Genomic DNA, 22,033 nt, shown 5'->3' with positions numbered 1-22,033 from the left:
GGGCCGCATATGGTTTGGTGTTGTTTTTAATCCACCCAGTCACTTGTCTCTTTGTATTGGTGAATTCAATCAATTTACATTTAGGGTGATTATTGATAAATAAGAACTTAGTACTGCCATTTTATCTTTTGTTTTCTGGTTGCTCTATTTCTCCTTTTTTTCTTTTTCCTTGTGTTTCTGTCTACCATTTTAGTTTGGCAGGTTTCTATAATGTTTTTCTCAGTTTTCTCTTTTTCATGTCTCTGCTCTACATTTATTATTGTGAGATTTGTACGAAATGTCTCAAAGCTAAAATAGTCCTTTTTATGTGGAGATAGCATCTTATCTTCATTTACATCTAGGGGTTCTGTTCTTTCCTTTTATGTTTTTGTTGTTGCAAGTTATCCCTTTTTATGTTGTGAGTTTGTTACCAAATTGAGTAGCTACAGGTTTCTTTCTTTTTTTTTTTTTTGTTTTTACTGCTTTTTTCCCTTTAACCTTTATGTTATAATTAAGTGCTTAACAACCTACTCTGACATAGAGTTGAATTTTTCTGATTTTTACTTTCTTATTATTACCTTACTCAGTTTTGTGTACTTTTGCCTTATCATTTCAGGTAGAAGAGCTCCTTTCAACATTTCTTGTAAGGCGGGTCTAGTGGTAATGAACTCCCTCAAAGTATGTTTACTGAGAAAGCCTTTATTTCTCCAAAAAATCTGAAGGATAACTTTGCTGGATAGAATATTCTTGGCTGACAGTATTTTATTTTTGAGTATTTTGAGTATGTCATTCTACTCTCTCTTGGCTTGTAGAGTTTCTGATTAGAAATCTGCTGATAGCCTAATGGGGATTCTTTGTAGGTTGCTGTCTTTTTCTTTCCTGGCTGCCGTTAAAATTCATTCTTTGTCATTGACTTTTGACAGTTTTAATATAGTGTGTCTTGGTGAAGGTCCTTTTGCGTCAACAGGTTAGATATTCTTTTGGCTTCATTGACTTCATATCTAGTTTCTTCCCCAGATTTGGGAAGTTCCCAGCTATTATTTCTTTAAATAAACTCTCTGCTCCCTTCTCCCTCTCGGATACCATTATCCTTATTTTGCCTTTCCAACACGTCTTGCCCTTCCTAATGGATAGTTCTTTTAGAATTTCCTCATTTTAAAAAATCATAGCTCTCTCTCCTGAGTCATTTCTAGATTTGTATATTCAAGTTCACTAATTCTGTCTCTCATATGGTCTGCTCTGTTTCTAGTGCTTTCTTTTCTTTTCTTCTTCTTTTTTTTTTTTTTTTCTGACTGTGTCACGTGGCATATGGGATGTTAGTTCCCCAACCAGGATTGAACCGATGCCCTCTGCAGTGGAAGTGAGGAGTCTTAACCACTGGACCACCAGGGAAGTCCCTCCAGTGCTTTCTAATGCATTGAAAAAATGTCATTTATTGAGTTCTTCAGCTCCAGAATTTCTGTTTGGTTCTTTAAAATTTTCCAGTTTCAGTCTCTTTGGCAAAGTATTGTTTCTGTTCATTAATTTTATTCCTGAGCTCATTGAACTGCCTTTCTGATTCTTCTTATAGCTCATTGAGTTTCTTCATGACAGCTATTTTGAATTGTCTGTCATTTAGATTGCAGTATTCGATGACTTTGAGTTTTGGAGAATTGTCATTTTTGTGTGTGTGTGTGTGATACTATGTTGTTATGGTTTTTCATGGTGCTCGGTGAGTTGTTCTTCTGCTGGCACTTTTGAAGTAGCAAACACCTTTCTTCTTTAGGTAGAGCTTTTTTCATTTGATTCTAACAATTCAGCAGGTTGGTAATTAGAGGCTTTTCTTTTGTTTTTCAGTAGGTGGTGCTATATTACAAGTTTTGGATTTCTCTTACCTGAGCTGCCTCTGGCTATATTTGAGAATTGGCACTTTCCATCCTCCACTGCCTCTCTGTCAGATGTGTTTCCTGGTGCCCTCATTGTCACTGCTTGTGCCTTTAGGGTTGGTGGTGCCTTGCCGCTGCTGGTGTCACTGCTGGGAACACTGGGATGGTGGGTGTCACCACCATGTCTAGGGTCGCCTGCGTTGCAGGCAGCTGCTGTGGCAGAGCAAGTAGGAAGGATGGGGAGATGAGTTGGGTGCCTCTGCTACATCCAGGGCTGTTGGGTTCATGGGCACTGTTGCTGTGAGTGGGAGGGGGGCTGGAGACGTGGGCACTGCAGCAGCTGGAAGAACCAGGGTCGCAGGTCCTGCTGCTGCTGCCTAGTTCCCTGGCTGCAGGTGCTGTTGCAGCTGGGAGGCCAGGGCCATGTACCCTGCTTCCCCTCCTGCTACTAGGTTCTCTGGGATTGCAGGCTCAGCTGCCATGGCTGGGGGGCCAGGATCATGGTCACTGCCTCTGCTGTTCCCCTGGTTCCACCTCCTCCATGTGTTCCAGTACACCCACCTATAGGTGTACAGATGTGCGGAAGTCTCTGGCATCCTGGTGTGTTGGGCAGAGGAACCTTTGTTTGAGTTATGGATGTTTCACTAGTTGTAGATTAAAGGGGAGAGACAAAGGGAGTGTCTCATGCCACCATGATGCTGACATCACTTCGTTTTAACCATTTTTAATTGTACATTCATTAATGTTGTTCAGCCATCACCACCATCCATGTCCATAGTTCTTTTCATCTTGTACAAATGAAACAATAACTCCCCATTGCTTTCTCCCCATAGGGCCTGGAAACCACCATTCTACTTTGTACCTCTCTAATTTTGACTCTCTACTTTTCTCATATACATGGAATCACACAGCATTTGTATTTTTGTGACTGGCTTATTTCACCTAGTGTTATGTTTTCAAGGTTCATCCACGTTGTAGCATATGTTAGAATTTCCTTCCTTTTTAAGACTGGATGATATTCCATTGTATGTATAAACCACATTTTGCTTATCCGTTCATTCTATGATGGACACTTGGGTTGCTTCCACATTTTAGCTACTTTGAATAGTGCTGCTATGAACATGGTTGATAGTTGTACAAATATCTCTTTGAGACCCTGACTTCAGTTCTTTTGGCTATATACCCAGAAGTGCTAAATCATATGTTAATTCTAGTTTTACTTTTTTGAGGAACTACAATAGTGTTTTCCACAGCAGTTGTACCATTTTACATTCTCACCAATAGTGCATGAGGGTTCCATTTTATCCACATCCTTGCCAACACTTCTTACCTTCTGTGTTTTTTGTTTTTTTGATAGTAGCTATCCTAATGGGTGTGAGGTGGTATCTCATTGTACTTTTGACTTGCATTTCCCTAACGATCACTGATGTTGAGCATCTTTTCATGTGCTTATTAGCCATTTATATATCTTTGTTGGAGAAATGTCTTTTCGAGTTCTTTGCCCATTTTTGGATGAAGTTGTTTGTTTCTTTGTTGTTGAGTTTTTAACATGACTGTTTTTAAACTAACCCCTGGCAATGGGAGTGGCATCACTCTTAGATAATTGGGTCGATTTTGGATCCTGGTAGACAATGTACAGTGTCAAGCTGCACGGAGAAGATTGTGCTCAGTTTAAACATGTCTGAGGAGCTAGTGAGATATGCAGGTAGAGAGAGCTTAAAAGGCTATGTGTATGAGTCTGGATTCTGAAAAGAAAGAGCAGAGGGAGGTTTTACTTCAGAATAAATTCTTCAACTAACTGATGTTGAAGCTTTTAAAGAACTATCTGGCAGAGGCAGTCATGCCCACCAAATATTCTGATTGCCCCTTGCGTGTCCCTGATCCCTTTGAGTTGGCAGAGGTACATATGTAGTCGTGGCCAGTGGGCTGTGGGGGAGGTAGTGTGTTTCTCTTCTAGGCCACGGCAGTAAAAGAGTGATGCAGGATTCTTCCTGTTTTTCTCCCAAAGGGAGACTGAGGAGGCCACGGATTCCAGATGGGCGACTGTAAAATGCAAGGGCCTCCGTTTAGCTTGGGTCCCTACGTGTGTAGAGCCAAGCCCCTTGCCGACTCATGCAGGCCATTTAACATGAGAGAGGAATCAAGTTTTGTTTTGTTCACCTCCTGAACACGCTCCATTTGGAGTTGTTGCAGTAGCATAGCCTGCATGGAATTTTCTCTCTTTCTGATGTCTCAGGGATGCCATTATAGAGCTGCTGTTGTGCTGATCTGTTATTCCTCATCAGCGTCAATGCCATTGGGGATTACTGAGCTAAGTAAGATTGTTGACTTTGAGAAGATTAAGATGAGCTGGGTGGTAAAATGTATTGCCTAAAAAAGCATAAAAGTGGATTTGTGTAACTGGAGTCACTAGGCATATGAAAAATCAGAGGCTAGAAAATTAACAATCAAAGGTTGGTAACTTGATTTTATTAAAGATATCAATAGTATTACATTTTCCCCCAATTTATATACTGTTCCACTCAAGTTACACAAAAGTTATACTCTGATAGTTCAAGTTTAATAAATCTCTTAGAGATCTGGTTAATCTTTCTGGTTAATCTTTCTGAGGAATTATAATAAAGTGATACTTGGAGAATGGAATAGCCTTAAGAATCACAGGTCCTTATGTCCCAGGGGAACCAAGAAACTGGTTTTTCACTAACATTATAGGTGATTGTGAATAACCCACTCATACCCCATGAAAATTCTCCTTGGTTTGGAGCACAGATGGGGAAGTGGGGACCACGCTTTTTTTTTTTTTTTTTTTTTTGCCCACAAAGTGTTTTTTACATTATTAAAATAGGTGCCAACAATTAGAAATCAGATTTTAAAATGGGTGGGTGTGCCCTGTCCCCCCAAGCCTGTGCCAACCATAGGCTGGAACAGAAATGACAGAACTTCCCACCTACACTTGGCCCAACTTGCCACGCACTGTACTTACCCCGCCACCTCAGACATTGTGGCTGGAGAGTTTGTTTATTATAATGCAGATATCCCCTGGGAGAGTGAATCTTGTCAGTGATTTAGTATTTACTTTCATTTAATGACTGTTCACTCAGTTCATTTATTCTATAAGCATACTCTTCAAAAATGCCATGCTTTGGATGAGTTAAAGGAGACTTTGTAGATGGAGTGGCTGTGCTCTGTGCTACACCATGTGTTGTATAATTGGAAAGTCTTCTTTTGTTTTTGTTTTTGATTGAATTTTATTATTTATTAACTTTTTTGAAGTTTATTTTATTGAAGTATAGTTGATTTACAGTGTTGTGTTAATTTCTGTTGTACAGCAAAGTGACTCAGTTTTATATATATATATATATATACACACACACACACACACACACATTCTTTTTCATATTCTTTCCCATTATGGTTTACCACAGGGCATATTGAATATAGTTCCCTGTGCTATGCAGTAGGACCTTGTTGTTTATCCATTCTATATATACTAGTTTGCATCTGCTAACCCCGAACTCCCAACCCTTCCCTCCCCCCCCCCCGACAACCACAAATCTGTTTTCTATGTCTGTGAATCTATTTCTGTTTTATAAATAAGTTCATTTGTATCTTTTTTTTTTTTTGATTCCACATATAAGCAGTATCATACAATATTTGTCTTTGGCTTACTTCACTTAGTGTGATAATCTCTAGGTCCATCCATGTTGCTGCAAATGGCATTACTTCATTCTTTTTAATGGCTGAGTAGTATTCCACTATATATATGTACCACATCTTCTTTATCCATTCCTCTGTCAGTGGACGCTTAGGTTGCTTCCATGTCTTGGCTATTGTGAATAGTGCTGCTGTGAACACTGGGGTGCGTGTATGTTTTTGAATTAGAGTTTTCATCTTTTCCAGATATATGCCCAGGAGTGGGATTGCTGGATCATATGGTAACTCTATTTTTAGTGGCTGTACCAATTTACATTCCCACAAGCAGTGCAGGAGGTTTTCCTGAGAAAAGTGATTTTAAAAAGCTGAGGAAAATGATAAGAGAAAGAAGGCAGATTGAGGAAGTCCAATATCTGTCTTAATAGACAAAATAAGTGCAGAAAATATTAATGAAATATGAGGAGGAAAAATACTTTCTATGTCCGGAAAAAAGAAAGTCTCCTTTTCCCTTCATGATCTCTTCCTTATCTCTGCTAATTCCTTTACCAATGCTTATTGAGATCCTAAGTGCTAGATTCTAATGTTTAAAAATGAACAAGATACAGTTGTTGGTCACCAGGAGCCCAATTCATTGGTGGGATTGGCGACCTAAGCAAAGAAAGCAGCACGATAATGTTGCCACACCAAAGTGAGGATGAGGAGGGAGAGAGAGAGCTGACATTTGCCTGGGAAAGTTGGAGGAGTTTTCACAGTGGAGGGCACATTTGAGCTAGGTTTTGATTGATAAGTAAGTGTTCTCCGAACTTTCTGAAGTAAATGAGCTAAACCTGCCTATAGTGTGAACAGTTTGAAACTCCTTATCAGTGATTTTCAATGGGGTGAAAAAGGTAGTCTTCACCCTGCATAGTGATGTGGGACCCTAAAAACAAGCTTGCAAGCTGAAACTGTGCAAAGCCCTTTTAGTAATCAATGGGAAAATGGAATGATATGCAACCTTTAAAAATTTTTGTCAAAACATTAAAAAAATCTCTTCCTAACAGTCATAAATGTATAGGAAAATGAAAAAACAGTAAAATTAATATTTATTCAGAACACTATATTTAAACATTAGAAATATCGAGAATTAACGTGTTTCATTTCTATGTAAAAAGCTTGTCAAGTTGCAACAGCACTAGCTTTCTTTTTGTTGTATAACTTAAAGCAGCAGTCCCCAACCTTTTTGGCACCAGGGACCGGTTTCACGGAAGACAATTTTGCCACGGACTGGGGGTGGGGGGGGTGGTTTTGGGATGATTCAAGTGCATTACATTTATTGTGCACTTTATTTCTCTTATTATTACATTGTAACATATGATGAAATAATTACACAACTCACCATAATGCAGAATCAGTGGGAGCCCTGAGCTTGTTTTCAGTTGCCACTCACTGTGAGGGTTTTGATATGAGTCCGCAAGCAGTTGATTTATTATGGTCTCTGTGCAGTCACACCTCTCTGCTAATGATAATCTGTGTTTGCAGCCACTCCCCAGTGCTAGTGTCACCGCCTCAGCTCCAGCTCAGATCATCAGGCATTAGATTCTCATAAGGAGCACGCAACCTAGATCCCTCGCATGCGCAATTCACAGTAGGGTTCGCGCGCCTATGAGAATCTAATGCCACTGCTGATCTGACAGGAGGCGGAGCTCAGGTGGTAATGCGAGCGATGGGGAGAGGCTGTGAATACAGATGAAGCTTCACTCACTTGCCCATCACTCACCACCTGCTGTGCGGCCTGGTTCCTAACAGGCCACGGACCAGTACTGGTCCGTGGCCCAGGGGTTGGGGACCCCTGACTTACAGTATGGAGAGAGCATCTTTTCTATGCCTTGAATTGTCAGAATCGTAAGTCTGGATCAAATTCCAACATTTCATCTTTTGTACTTTGGAAGTTGTAAAATGTCTCCCAGAGTTTTTTTAATGTGAGTTATTTTGCTGGCATCACCTCCCCTGGGATATCTTCATCCTTTTTGTGACTACAGCTTTTATTTTTTAATTTCAATACCTTTGTCTTCACTAAGTTCCTCTGGCTGTGTATTCAGAGTCTCACACACAGTGGTAGTCTCATTATTCCCGCTGTCACCTATTGATTCTTTTTAATTTAATTTTACTTATTTATTTTTGGCTGCATTGGGTCTTAGTTGCTGCGCGAGCTTTCTCTAGTTTTGGCGAGCAGGGGCTACTCTTCATTGCAGTGTGCAGGCGTCTCATTGCGGTGGCTTCTCTTGTTGCAGAGCACGGGCTCCAGGTGCGTGGGCTTCAGTAGTTGTGGCGTGTGGGCTCAGTAGTTGTGGTGCGTGGGCTCTAGAGCGCAGGCTCAGTAGTTGTGGCGCACGGGCTTAGTTGCTCCATAGCATGTGGGATCTTCTCTGACCAGGGCTCGAAGCCGTGTCCCCTGCATTGGCAGGTGGATTCTTAACCACCGCGCCACCAGGGAAGCCCTCAGCTATTGATTCTACACCCATTGACATTGGATTCAAATTCCACTTCCAGCAGTATAGTTTTTTATTTCTTTGCTGCACTTTCATCTTCGTTGGCCAATTTTCACTTTGGGTTATCCATTTTCATGTCACTTGGTTTTATCACTGGAAGACAGGAAGTCAGCACAGTTCCTTGCTTTGGTGTCTATGCATGAACTGATTACAGACGTCCCATGAGTAACCACAGACAGACTTTGAAAGAAGCAACATGACTGATCACTGATCAACATGAGCATCTGTTATATATGAAGTGATTTGTGCACTGAAGAGCTGGCAGTGGAATTTCTATTTGATGCAACTACTCACAATCACAATTAATAGAATTTGGTAACTGGAATGTAATATTGGGGAATTGGTGGTGTTGAACTGAGCTGTGGTAACTAAAATCCATGCGTATCAAAACTTTGCAAAGCCAGGACTGTCTCTGTGGATATCTTGAGTGGATTTTCCTGCCCTTTGTGGGAAGTACAGCATCTGTAGTGCTGGCCACTGAGTGCCAGTGTGGCCCTCTTTTGTGTCAGTGTGACAACCAAAATGCTTCCCACGTTCTCCATATGTGCTTGGGGTGGGGATAGGGTCACTCTGTCATTAGTTAATTGGAATGTTGAGGGCCAGCCACTCTGCTGCTGGTGAGCAGTTCAGTGTTCATGGCAGAGCTCTGGAGCCATCTCCCCATGAGTACGCGGTGCCTTCCCTTCCTTCGTAAGCCAAGTGAGGCAGAAATTGCCCTTGCCTGGGGAGTCACGTGACTAATCGTCTAGCCGGGCTTTGCCACATGCCTGTCTGCTGCTTAACCTCTTTGAATCCTGATTTCCTTATCTATAAAAAAAGGTTTACAAGATTATTGTGAGTACATGGGAAGTGCATGTGAACATCAGGCAAGTGTGAGCAGTTGTTCTGACAGTGATGAATAACCGAAATCACTGAGATGCATTTCTTGGATTTAAAATGCAATATATCAGAGGCCTCTAATGTCTCAGCAAAATCAGTATCCTCAGCTTTTAGACACCCCCTCATGTGAGAAGTTCACTACTTTCCCATCTCCGCTTTTCAGTGTCTTCTAATTGCTCTCTTCTCGCTTTGCTCCCCTCATGGTGACGTTCAGCAAATTGACTCCTAATCCGTCAGTATGTGAAGTACCCTGAAACAGCTTCCTCCCTGAAGATAGACCTTATTTCTCTAGTGGTACAAGGAAAATAGAGCACACAAGAGTTGGTCTCTTGGAGAAGCGGGCTGCAGATGGTGCCCAGCTGGTAGCCATTTTGAATGATGAATTTTCAGTAGTTTAGAGTATAAATGTCGAGCATTCTTTTCCTGGTCCAAGAATAAATATTTCAAGTAAAGTCAGCATAAATAGACTTGTTTCAGGTTGATCTGAGATGCTGATTACTTACCTGTGGATTTTTAACTTTACGTCTGGATTGAAGAATTTGGTGAAATAAGCACATTAGTAGAATGTTGTTGGTTTGGCACAGGTTTCCTTCATCTGTAAGATATTATCCTATAATTGCTGCAGACTTGCAGAATGTTGTAGTATAGTGAACATTCATAGATATGTTCTCTTTACACATGGTGTGCTAATCTGGAATTTGTTGGAGATGGAAAAAAATCTATGACTTGAGCATTGAGGAATATAAATGGAAATTATTTTTATCATGGGTGAAACTACATGTGGAATTTAAGTTATGCTTGTTTATTCTAATTTTGGCAGGTTATTTAAGGAAAGTGAAATTATTTAAATGATTCCATGTAAATCTGTGATAATTTTTTTCAATAGCTGATAGAAGTTTCTTCCAATCGAAAAAAAGCTTCTATATTCCAGCTTATATAAACATTACCCTCCTTTCCTTCTTTCCCTCCCTTACTCCACAGAAACTAAAACCAAAATAAGAATATATGATTCCATGTTTATTAGGTACCTTTTTAATATAAGAAGCAGTGCTATTATTCTTTGATCAGGAAAACTACTCCCTGTTTATGAAAAGCAAATGTGAATTAGAGTGTTAAGATGGCTCTTTAGTTTCCAAAGCTATTATCAGCTTCTATCTTCATCAGATTTTTCATGATGAAGTACCCTTTAAAGATAAACTATAAATATAGGTATTCTTCCTAATATCCACAATCTTAATTTTAATTGCTTCATATATTTCAAAATTGGTATTCTTAGGTCAAATACTCTTGTTAGTATAAGTATTTGCAATTCATTATATCTGAGATTAGCATAAGAATTAGGTTATGGGGGCTTCCCTGGTGGCGCAGTGGTTGAGAATCTGCCTGCCAATGCAGGGGACACGGGTTCGAGCCCTGGTCTGGGAAGATGCCACGTGCCGCGGAGCAAATGGGCCCATGAGCCACAACTACTCAGCCTGCGCGTCTGGAGCCTGTGCTCCGCAACAAGAGAGGCCGCGATAGTGAGAGGCCCGCGCACCGCGATGAAGAGTGGCCCCCGCTTGCCGCAACTAGAGAAAGCCCTCGCACGGAAACGAAGACCCAACACACCCAAACATAAATAAATAAATAAATAAAATTATAAACTGCTAAAATTTGGAGTAATTTGTTACACAGCAAAAGATAACTAAGGTATCAAGACATAATGTGACATTAAAAAAAAAAGAATTAGGTTATATTTTAATAATTAGTCCCCTGTGAGTAATGAGTACAGTAAGTCTAACAACAGAAATTTAAAAGTTATTTTTCAAATAATTATATTTTTAGATGGACTCCTCCAAAATCTCCTCTCTCCTTATGACATGTAGAATTGCTGCCTGTTATGCGAGCAGCTAAAGAAACCTAGCAGAAATTGGTAGGATTGAGAAGAGATTCTTCTGAGAGTGAAGCTGTCCAGAAGTTGACACTGACCTATTTGAGATGCTATAAACATACGGCATCCAGAATTGTGAGTTAGAACAAGTCTTTAAAATACTGAAGGTATCATTTAATGTTTATTGAAAATGACTCAACATCAGATATTTGTTCTTCAAGCTTTGATTTTGTGAAGGTGGAAGCCAGAACAATAATACAATTTAGGAAAAAAAACACTAGCTGGAACTCACTTTAGGTTTCTTTTTTTCCTGAGACCGAGGATAGTCATTTTCTTCTCAGAGGTTTTGTGGCTTTGTATACCTAGGCATTCCTAGCTTAACTGACATCAGGGTATTTATAGATTTTGTTTCATGAGGAAGCACTAGTTCATTTTAAGCATGTTTCCCAAATTTCAATTCAAATGTCACACAACTGGAGGACATCCAACAACTTATTTTTTGGAGAGGGGTTGGTCAGTGTTAGCCACTTAATTGAATTATTCCTTGAATGCAAACTGAAGTTTTTGGACATCATCCTGATTTGCTTAAAAATTAGGGCATATCATGGGTTTCTGGGAATTGATTTCATTGTGAAGTTCTGCAGGAATTAATTGAATTGTGGGAAGTGTATATTATCCTCTTGAAAAGGTGTCAGTGTTTTCATACATTATAAGATCCACAGAATGAACTGCTCCAGTGTTCCTGTTTCCATGCTTTTAAAAAAAATGTCACTTTAATTCTCACTTCTCTCTTAAACCTGTCTGGATTTTGTGAAGACAGTGAGAGATTGCCCGCAGCTCCTGTGATAGTCGTTCCTGCTCATCTCCTTTCCCAGCGTGCTGACCCTTTAGATGCACTAGGAACTTGTTACATCCACAGCCCAGTCTTCTCAGCGACTTTGACATGACTTGTGTCCACACCCAAGCTATTGTTCAACTCAAGGACATGGCCTCTGTGAAAAGGAAAGTAAGCCCTTAGGTCAGGGTCGTCTGGTAGCCCTGGGACATCTTTTTAAAAACTTGTAGAATTCACCTGTAAGCTTTCTAGCTCTTTTTTTGCCTCTAGGAGAAATCCTAGCTTTATCTCTGACCTTCATTCATTAGCTGCTTTATTAAAGGTTACAGCATCCAGAATTATGAGTTAAAACAAGTATTTAAAATATTTAAGGTGTGATTTGATGTTTATAGAACATGATTCTAAATTAGTAGTTGTTTAAGCTTTGGTTTTGTGAAGGTGAAAACAGGGGCCATAATAAGAGTAAAAAAAAAAAACTCGATGGAACTCACTTTATGATTTTTTTTTCTTTTTTTTGAGATGTAAGATAGTCATTTTTTTCCCAGAGGTTTTGTGGCTTCTCTGATTTCAGCCACAAGCTTCCTGACCTCACCTTTTCCAGTTCCCCTATCTGCAATACTTGTCTTGATGACCATTTAGGACATCTTTGTAAGCATAACATGGTAGAGACAGAGCCTCGGACTTGCTGAGTGCCCTGATTTCTGCCTCTGAACTCCCCGACGCCCGCCCGTATCCTACTTCTACCAGGGGACATGCTTGTCAGCCCCTGTTGCAGTAATTCGGCTTCAGTCCTGGGATTCCTGGAGCAGTCGCCACCCACACCCCCAGGGGAGAGCTGCGCTTCCGCCGCCTCCTCCTGAGCATGCGCCCTACTGCGACTCTGCTCTTCTGCTAGTGCTACTCCCGTAATTGGCAGAGGTGAAAACCAACGAACAGTGTGCAGTGTCGGAGCTGTGGGAACTGACTTGGAGTCACCGGAGAGGCTGGTTTAAAAAGCTTCATTGATAACTTCCTATGGGGAGTCTGACTGCCTGTGGGTAGTTACCCCGCTGGTTTTCAGAGTTTACCTGTAGCAGGTGACAGCCGAGCACACGTCCTGGCGGACTTCGTGTCGTGTCTTCAAGTCTCTACTGCGCATGCCCGTGTGCGGAGCCGTGGGCGGCTGGAGAAAACGCGCGACAAGGTCCCTGGCTCGGCCGCGTGATGGGGCTTCAAAGCGCCTCTGCTGCACTGAATCCCCCTCAGCCCTCCAGGGTACCTGCTCTCCCTCCTTCTAGAACTCTCTACACACACACTCCTCTTCTCCCTTGGTCACTTTCTCCCCTCTTTCCCCAACTAGCCAACTTTTCCTTCCCCTTTAGGTCACAGTGTTAATAGGCATTTCCTTGAGATAACTTTTCTCGACAGTGCACTGCGGGGTGAGGATCCCTTCGGTACTCTTGTTGCCGTTCCGCATTCTGCAGCTTGGCACCCAGTACCTAATGGTGGGTTAACTAGTATTCTCCTCGCTAGACCACGAGCTCCTGGAGGGCAGCCCGGTCTTGTTTGCTCTTGTATCCCTAGTGTCTAGGACAGTGCCTGGCCAGAGGTCATCAGTGTGGAATGAACACAACAACGGTATTACCGAGCAATCAATACGTGCCACGCTCTGTGCTTTGGGTTTTCCACGTATTTTCTTAGCGAAGCACAACAACTCTGTGAGTCATTAATTGCACAGAGGAGAAAAGTGAGGCTGCTGAAAGTAATTTGCCCAACATCGTGGCTAGAAAGCGGCAGAGCTGGTCCTTGATTCTCGAGTCAACGGCCCTTCATGACTAGATTCAACACAGTGATGAACGTATAAAGGGATGCCGGAGAAGGCATCCATTCAGAGCTCCGTGTGGGGACTGCAGCCTGGTCAGTGACCTGTGAGGTTGGCCTTGGCTGGCCACAGTCATTGGAATTGCTTTTTTTTTTTTTTCCTAGTCATATGGGAAAGGTCAGCTCCAGGTACCAAATTCCAATAACTAATAATTTGTTTTCTCTGAAAAATTTGACATTTATTGCAGCTCATTGGACTTTGGAGATCATGTGGTACAGAAGATAGAACTCTGGTTTTAGAATTAAGGATACAAAGCTTAGGATATTTTCTCTTCCTCTCAAAGACAGTGTGGATGTGGGTAGGTTGAATGTAATTTTGGGGGGCCCCATCACTTCACTACACAATAGAGACACTGGACTGGTGTGAGGTCTAGAGGGAGTGTGTGTAAAGAAGGCATTTCAACTTGATGGCTGTTACCTGCTAATAGGATATTTTCTGTGGCAAATGATTTTCTGTTACATGCTTCTGTTCTGGAGCATCTATTGGTGTTTATTTATGTATTTATTTATGGCTGCGTTGGGTCCTTGTTGCTGTGCGTGCAGGCTTTCTCTAGTTGTGGCGAGCGGGGGCTACTCTTCCTTGACATGCACAGGCTTCTCATCGTGGTGGCTTCTCTTGTTGCGGAGCACGGGCTCTAGACACGTGGGCTTCAGTAGTTGTGGCACGCGGGCTTCAGTAATTGTGGCACGTGGGCTCAGTCGTTGTGGCTCGTGGGCTCTAGAGCACAGGCTCAGTAGTTGTGGCACACGGACTTTGTTACTTCGCGGCATGTGGGATCTTCCCGGACCACGGATCGAACCCATGTCCCCTGCATTGGCAGGCGGATTCTTAACCACTGTGCCACCAGGGAAGTCCCTCTATTGGTGTTTAATAAAAAGAGATGATCATATGCAGGATGATTTCTGGGAAGCTCTCCAGCTGATTAAGATTTCAGAAAGTTATGTCTTCCAACCGTATTTGACAAGGAAGCTTCTTTATTAAGTCTTATAGTTATGGAACCTGATGTAATTTACTGGATTAAATGGCCAAATTATTTCATTCACAAAAAGTATATAGATTATTTTCTTTCTGCTTCCCCACCAATAGCATTATAAATAGTAAGATCTTAATTTCCCATTTTATCTCTTAAGGTGCCTTAGTCACCTTAGAGGAAAACACGCAGTCTAATTTTAGTCACTTTGAAGATATGTGTACAGTAGCTGGAGCTAACAGGTGATAAAATGTGACCAATGAGAAAGCCCTCCTAAATGGGCCTTCCTGCCCTCGTTTAGTGACTGATGAACTCATTCATAAATTTGCTTTAACTTGGCTTTCAGGACTTGAGTGGCTTTGCAGGTTATATTTTGGGGAGCCCTTTACTAACCTTCCCCCTACCCCGACCTTTCGTGATAGGAGCCAGAGCCACCTCTGTGAGTTGGCACTGTGCCAGCACCCACCCCATTGTCAGGTAGTTGCCTTTTTTGTCTGTCTGTGTCCCTGACTTGACTGTAAGCTCGTGAACACCAGGAATTGTTTCTTATTCATTGCTATGGGTCCTGGCACTTAGGGCACCTAAGGAGGCTTTTGACAAATATTTGTAGGTTGTTAAAATAAGTCAGTCTGCACAAATCCTAAAGCATGTTTTCAAATGTGTATATATACATTCTTTAAAGATAGAGGCCTTATATTCTGTACAGTATGGTGGTTAAAAGGACGGTTTTTGTCAGCAGTCTGGGGTTTTTAACCCCACTCTGCTGCTTCCCAGCTGTTTGAAGAATAAAGGAATCCACTTCCTAAGGGTGTTATGTAGATTCATTTGCCCAAATAAATCTGCGCTTGCTGTGTGCAGGGCAGAGCGCTTTTATTTTGCAGAGACAAACTATAAACAAGTAAACACAGAAAACAGGAGAATTTCAGACTGTGCTAAGGGTTAGGAGGGAAACGAACACAGTGACCTGGTTGGGCGGTGCTCGAGTGGGAGGGGCAGCTGGGGAAGGGGGCAGCTGGGGCCCTGAAGGGGGTTCTGCTGGGCGCCTTCCTGGGGAGACCGTATGGCCGCAGTCGAGGAAGTTGAGGGGGGGTGATAATAATTTATTTTATTTTAAAATACGGATTTATGTGTCAACCCCAATCTCCCAATTTATCCGTCCTCTCCCCTTTCCCCCTGGTACCCATAAGTTTGTTTTCTACATCTGCGACTCTATTTCTGTTTCATAAATAAGTTCATTTGTACCTCTTTTTAAGATTCCACATAGAAGCGACTTCTTATGGTATTTGTCTTTCTCTATAGATAACTCATAAGGACCTGCTGTATAGCACGGGGAGCTCTATTCAGTATTCTGTAATGACCTACATGGGAAAAGAATCTAAAAAAGAGTGGATATATGTACATGTATAACTGATTCACTTTGCTGTGCAGTAGAAATTAACAACGTTGTTAATCAACTATACTCCAATAAAAACTAAAGATACGGATTTACAGTTAACTAAGCAATTTCATGGAGAAGACAATGAAACACATGAACAAGGACAGCATAGATGGGAGGAGAAGAGGCAGGGGCCAGATCCGGAGAGTTGGGGCAAACAACCTTCAGGGCCAGGCCAGTCCCTTGACTTTGTAAAGACCTCACTTTTGTTTTTCAATTTGCAATAGAGATATGGGTGTAGGGAGCTATTTCTCTTAAGAAAAACAGCAGTGCCGGCACCATGATAAATGACAAGTGAGTAATACAGACACGGTGATGAGAATGGTAAGTGGCTCCTGATCTCATTGTGGGAGACCCAGTGGGGGTTGGAGGGCAGCCCAGGGTCTCTTGACCCTGACTAAAGGGGGCATCTGGTACTCAGTGCCAGCCAAGTGTTGCCATGTGGGAATGTGGGCTCCAGGTGCTAAATCTGCCACGTTTTCCAGAGAAACAGAAATGTCTCTGTGAAGTTCCCAGATTTAAAAATGTTGGCTTACATTTAAAAAAAACTTATGGTGGATTGCATAAGAATGCATCTGTGGGCTGCCAGGCCGAAACATCTGCTGCAAGCCCTTTGCTGCTGTGATAAAGGGGATTAAGTGAAGTATGATGCATGTTAACATGTTAACCATTTAGCCTTGTGCCCAGAACGTAACCGATACGGAGGTACTTTTTATTAATTGCGCTGTTCATGCGTTTCATTGCCTTCACCATTAATTTGTTTAGTTACCTCTAAATCCATAAGTGGTAGTTGCTGTCATTTGCCTACTGATTTGTTCAGTTCTTTGCTTTTATTCATTTGTTGGGTGAATTTTATGTTCATGGTATGAAAGTAGACATTAAACTAGGCTAATTTAAGTAATAACAGTGGAGAAGAATGAAGGGTGAGCCTTTCTCGGTTGCTCGTTTTTCTCACATTTACTGTCGACTTCCTTTGCTCTGCAGACGCCTGAATCACTTGTTCTTGGGCTTCAGCACGTTTGGGTCTCAAGTCCTTCTGGCTAGCGTTAGGTGTGTGTAACTGCAAAAGAACTGTGGCAAAAATGCCATTGTAGACGAGGCGAAAGATGATGGGACATGCAGCCTTACGACGTGATTTCCCGTTTAGAGGCTTTTCATCAGTTTTAATGAAACACAAATGTGTCCAAGCAAGTTAATTTTTTTTTTCCCCAGAAAAAAACCCACTTCATTTAGTAAGGGCTAACCCACATCGTTTTGTATTACAAGGATCATGTTCGGTGTGTTGCAATCTGTTGGTGATTGCTTTATTCAGCACAAGCATCTCGGATGGTTTGGCAACAAGTTGGGTTAATTACTTGTTCATGTACTTTTTGGTCTCATCTCTACGTTAAAATTTTGGAGCATCACAGAGAGGAACGCTGGGAGTAATAAAATATATGTGAATATTTCTAATAGATTAAAGGCTTATAAAAATGCATCTCTTTCCTTCCCCCAAGGTTTTTTTTTTTTTGCATTGTTTTAAAAGGAGATCATTTTGTTGCATCAACGTGAGGCTAAGGACTTGAAAATAATTTTTTTCTCGGGAAAAAAAATCTGTAAATACAAGTTCTTAATTGAATCAATAATTTTCTCTTAATTTTTGCTACAGATCATGGAGGAAACAAATACGCAGATTGCTTGGCCATCAAAACTGAAGATTGGCGCCAAATCCAAGAAAGGTAAATCCTGAGAGATGAAGACATTTTTGGTAATGGAGACTGCGGAATTCCTGCAGGTTTCCTGGGGAGAAAAATCAACCTTTATCCTTATCATATTTGTCCCCAAATATTTGCTAAATAGCAATATTTGGGGAGGATTATCATAATGAAAAATAATGTACAGCCTTTTATCCAACAACAGAATAATATTTTTAAGTATTCTGTTGTAATAGAAATGTTATTATAGAAGATATCGTGGCAACTTACGATTTCAAGGGTGACTATTCATTCGGTGGCTGTGAATCATGGTCACTCTCTCCACATGTAATAATGTGTTTTCAACACATAAACTCCCACTGTGTACACTTTAGGCTTCTTGATTATGTACCAGATTTAACAGCTGATTATTTTCCCCTCCAATATGCTAGGAACTTAGATTTCCTTTTTTGATTGCTGCTTCTCCTCTTCGTCTGTTACACAGTGAAGAACACACTTGATTACTCTTTTAGGCCGAGCATTTCCCTTGTCTGGCCTTTCCTCTGCCTTAACCTAGAGGCCACTCACTAATGTGTGGATGGTCAGAAAGGGAAATACAGGACGCTTATTTCTTCCAAAATTACATAGTATTTTCTAATGATCTGCCAGTATATACTTTTATGGATGGCTTTTCTTTTTCAAGGATAACCTCAGTGTCAAGAAACTTTGTTGTGTATACTTCATTAAAAATGCATGTAGTCTCTAGGAGATAATGGAAAACTATCACCAAGCAATTAAAAAAACAATGATTGTATGAGCTGAGCATTATCTCTTGTGATCTAGCTTTTTTGTTGTTGCTGTTGAGTTTTGTGTTTGCTGCCCCTTCTCCCTATGACTTTTATTGCTAAATGATACTAAACACCACAAGATTGGTCAATTTTCTTGTTTCTTTTCATCCAGATTGTCTTCTTTTAATCGCATTTTATTTGAGCTACTCATCACATGGAATGTAAATTATTTTGCAGTTCTTGTTATGAGTGTGGTTAACTGGACGACAGGGGACTGGAATTCCTACTGAAACTCTGACCTTGTTACTTTCTTATTTGTGACCATAGTGGCGAGGGAAAGGGAAGCTTATGTGCTAAACGGTGAACTTCCAAGTGGAATTCCCCAACTTTGTAGAAACCTTGCATTTGCTAAGTGCTATAGGTTATATTCTCAATTAATCTTCAGTGTGTTGAGATGTTTTATACTCATTATGCAGAAGGAGAAACTGCTGTTAGTGGGCTATCTACCTATTTGGTTGTTTGCTGCCGTACAAAAATCCCTGGCCGGCCACTCAAGTAAATTGGAACTTGAACATGAACTGGAGCCTTTCCCTGTTGTCAGGTATTTTTACTTAAAGAATGACATGAGCTTCATTACTAGCTTAATAAAAATGTAATTTGATCAGTCCCTAAAGAAAACCCCCTAGGAAACATGAATATTAAAACAATCCCAGATAATTTTGGATGGCTTATTCTCTTGCATTATCCATGCTACGGTTTTCCCCCCACTATCATGAGAAACTGAGAATTGATTCATTTGTTTTTAGTTTAAAATGTGGTTACAACTTCAGAGATGTTAGATAATACGGAGATGGATAGATTAAGATAATGTTTTAGTTTCCAGTCATTGACATATTAAACCCATTCAGAATGGCCAACTATATTCCACATTATGATTATATACTTTGCTTTGAAAATAAGAATATCTCAGCACTACATTTGAGGGCATTTAGCATAATTTCCACATGGTTAAAAGTTAACCTTTGGAACTGTGCCTAAGAATTGATCCCTCCAGGCCTAGGTCTACAGACATCATTTTATTTTTTATTATTTATGAAGTGCTATAAATGTACACAGTACTGTATGATGAGCAGAATGTGCCAGAAGAGAGAGGTGGAGCTCGAGGAAGAAAGAAAAAAATGAAAAGGTTTCCTCAGAGGAAATTACTGTTGAGAGTTGACTTGAGTTGCCCTTATTACTTGAAGACGCAGCTGCTGAATCAGATCTTGACTAACATCCCTGATATGTGTATTCCTATATTATGTTCTAAATGGTCTAATTCAGAGATGAAGTTTGTTTGACTACAATTCGTATTTAGTAAAAGTAAAATGAAAACGGCAGGGGGAATTTTAGAAGGTAATTATTTGCTCTTTCATCTCATCCTTTCTTATCTCTGAATGTTGTAGAGGAAAGAGTTAGTGGTCTTTATTTTAAGCCTTCTTCATTCCAAACTATTATTATTCAAGAGACCAAAGAATATAAAAGTATCTAGGGACTCATGCCATGTTTTGGATGGTTATTCAATTCTAAATCCCATGGTGATGTGAAGGTTTAGAATATACAGATGATCCCTAGTGTGCCAGAGAGGCAATGCAGCCATCTGTTTGTGTTGTATTTCACCTTCTGGATTTATGATGCTTATTGGTTGAATATTTGAGCCTAGACAAACATTTTTCATGGCTACTGTTACCATAGTCTGTCCCCTTCTTTACCTTACTGGAATTAGTCCTGTGTTTTTCAAATAAACTTCTAGTAGTCCTGTCCAAACTGTAATTTTAAAGTCATCAATCCTTTATCAGAGCAGCTGTATGGCTCCTTTGGTTGATGTGCTGGTAGGATCCTGCCCGGCAGAAAGGCAAAAAGCCAACAGCCTGAATTTGACATCATTTAGAAACTTAAGATTCTTCTCTAGAGATTCTGGCTCAGTAAGTCTGGGGTGAGACTGGGAATCCATATATTCAACAAGTTCCCCTGGTGGTTGTTAAGGTTGAGTTTGGGAAACAAAAATCTCACCATCCGACATGGAAATATCATGATTTAGTCACTAAGGAGACCATGTGTTCAGAAAGCAATGGATGGAGGATGAGTGCTATTGAAAAAGAGGCAGAACTGTTTGAAGGTAAACTACTCCTGGAGTCCTCCTCTGCTCTCTTCCCCTATCTGCCCCTGCGATCAGGTTATATTCTGGTGCCCAGTTAAAATAAACATTTCATCTTTGGGGGTAAAAAAAAAAACAAAACAGGCAGAATCCTTCAGCAGTCACTTCTCTTGGATAATGTCCATCTTGGTTTCGAAAGAACTGCACCTGCATGGATTCATTAATCTTAAGTTTCTGTCATCTTTGCAGTCAGTTAACGTGGATGAGTTTAGAACGATGATAACCTCATTGTTCATCGCCTGTGTGAAATGTAATTTTGGGTTAAAAGACCGTCTGGTGTTTGTCCCCTCCCTCTACCCCTCTTCCTCCCATGCCACCCTTCTCCCCCTTCCTTCTCCCCCTTCTCCTTCCCTTTCTTCCGTTCCCCTTTAACCATAGAGAATACACTAGAAAAAATGTACTAGGAACATTGTCATTTAGTAATAAGCAGGGCATTTTGGGGAAGTGCACATTTTATGATATAAACTCAGGGACTAAAGAATTTTTTAAAAAATTCCCTAGTATTTGAAATTATTGGGAGATCGAATCCTTATTAGAGTCAAAAAGAACTAAGAATTTAAGAGTCAGTATAATGGCATTTAAATAGGGAAGTCTAGGATTGTCTTAATGGGGGTCATGATGAAGAAAAATAAGCAATACTTAGTATTTCTTCTGTATAACATAAATTAATTTTGAGTGGAAGAAAATAAAACTTTCCAACTGTTGGAGTCAGAATACTAGAACATTCTGCTTTCCATAGAAAGACCTGAGGTTTGTGCCTGTGAGAGCAGTATTTAAGAATTAAGGTGGGGACTTCCCTGGTGGTCCAGTGGTTAAAACTCTGTTCTTCCAATGCAGGGGGCCTGGGTTCGATCCCTGATCAGGGAACTAGGTCCTGCATGCTGCAACTAAGACCCGGCGCAGCTAAATAAATAAGTAAATACTAAAAAAAAAAAAAAAAAAAAAAAAAGAAAGTGCTGGGAGTTCCCTGGTGGCCTAGTGGTTAGGATTCCAGGCTTTCACTGCTGCGGCCCAGGTTCAGTCCCTGGTTGGGGAACTGAGATCAACAAGCCGCATGGTGTGGCCAAAAAAAAAAAAAAAATTAAGGTGTATAATACTGTAAGAGCTTACTAACAGAATAACTTCAGGCACTCATTAAAATTTTGAATGTTTTTCTGAATCACAGCCTATTTTAAAGTAAATGCAGCTTTACTGAAGTACAAATAATATTTTGAACAAGTTTGACTGTTTAGCCAAATACAAGTCCTGCCAAAGCTGCCTTAACAAATAGATAAAAGTGATTGGTAATGAGAATTTATCGCACTGGTATTATTGTGCTGCATGCTCTGTGATGTTAGATGAGTTTATTCTCTCAAATAAGGTAAACATTTTTCTTACAGTCTTCTTCTTGCTCTTAATTTGCTATCAGTCTCTTTCTTCTTAGACTGGCAAAGGTTAATGTGGCTAAAAATTGTTTAAAGTTTTATGCCAAATTCCAAATAACTAAGGTCAGCGTTAAT

General features: G+C 40.6%; 1 protein-coding gene across 4 annotated transcripts in view; it reads left to right on the top strand.

The window, feature by feature from the left end:
• The window catches only part of BICC1 (BicC family RNA binding protein 1), a 303,029-nt gene that overhangs the window by 161,716 nt on the left and 119,280 nt on the right, over window positions 1-22,033 (top strand). For all 4 annotated transcript variants that reach the window (XM_082425510.1, XM_082425509.1, XM_082425512.1 and 1 more), the window contains one exon: window positions 17,525-17,594. In XM_082425510.1, coding sequence (XP_082281636.1) covers window positions 17,525-17,594 — 70 coding nt within the window. The remainder of the gene's footprint in view (window positions 1-17,524; window positions 17,595-22,033) is intronic.

This window comes from Balaenoptera physalus, assembly GCF_965194825.1.
Source record: "Balaenoptera physalus genome assembly, chromosome: 14".
NCBI classification, from domain to species: domain Eukaryota; kingdom Metazoa; phylum Chordata; class Mammalia; order Artiodactyla; family Balaenopteridae; genus Balaenoptera; species Balaenoptera physalus.
The sequence above is the reverse complement of the archived record's forward strand: the minus strand, read 5'-3'. Positions and strand labels throughout refer to the sequence as shown.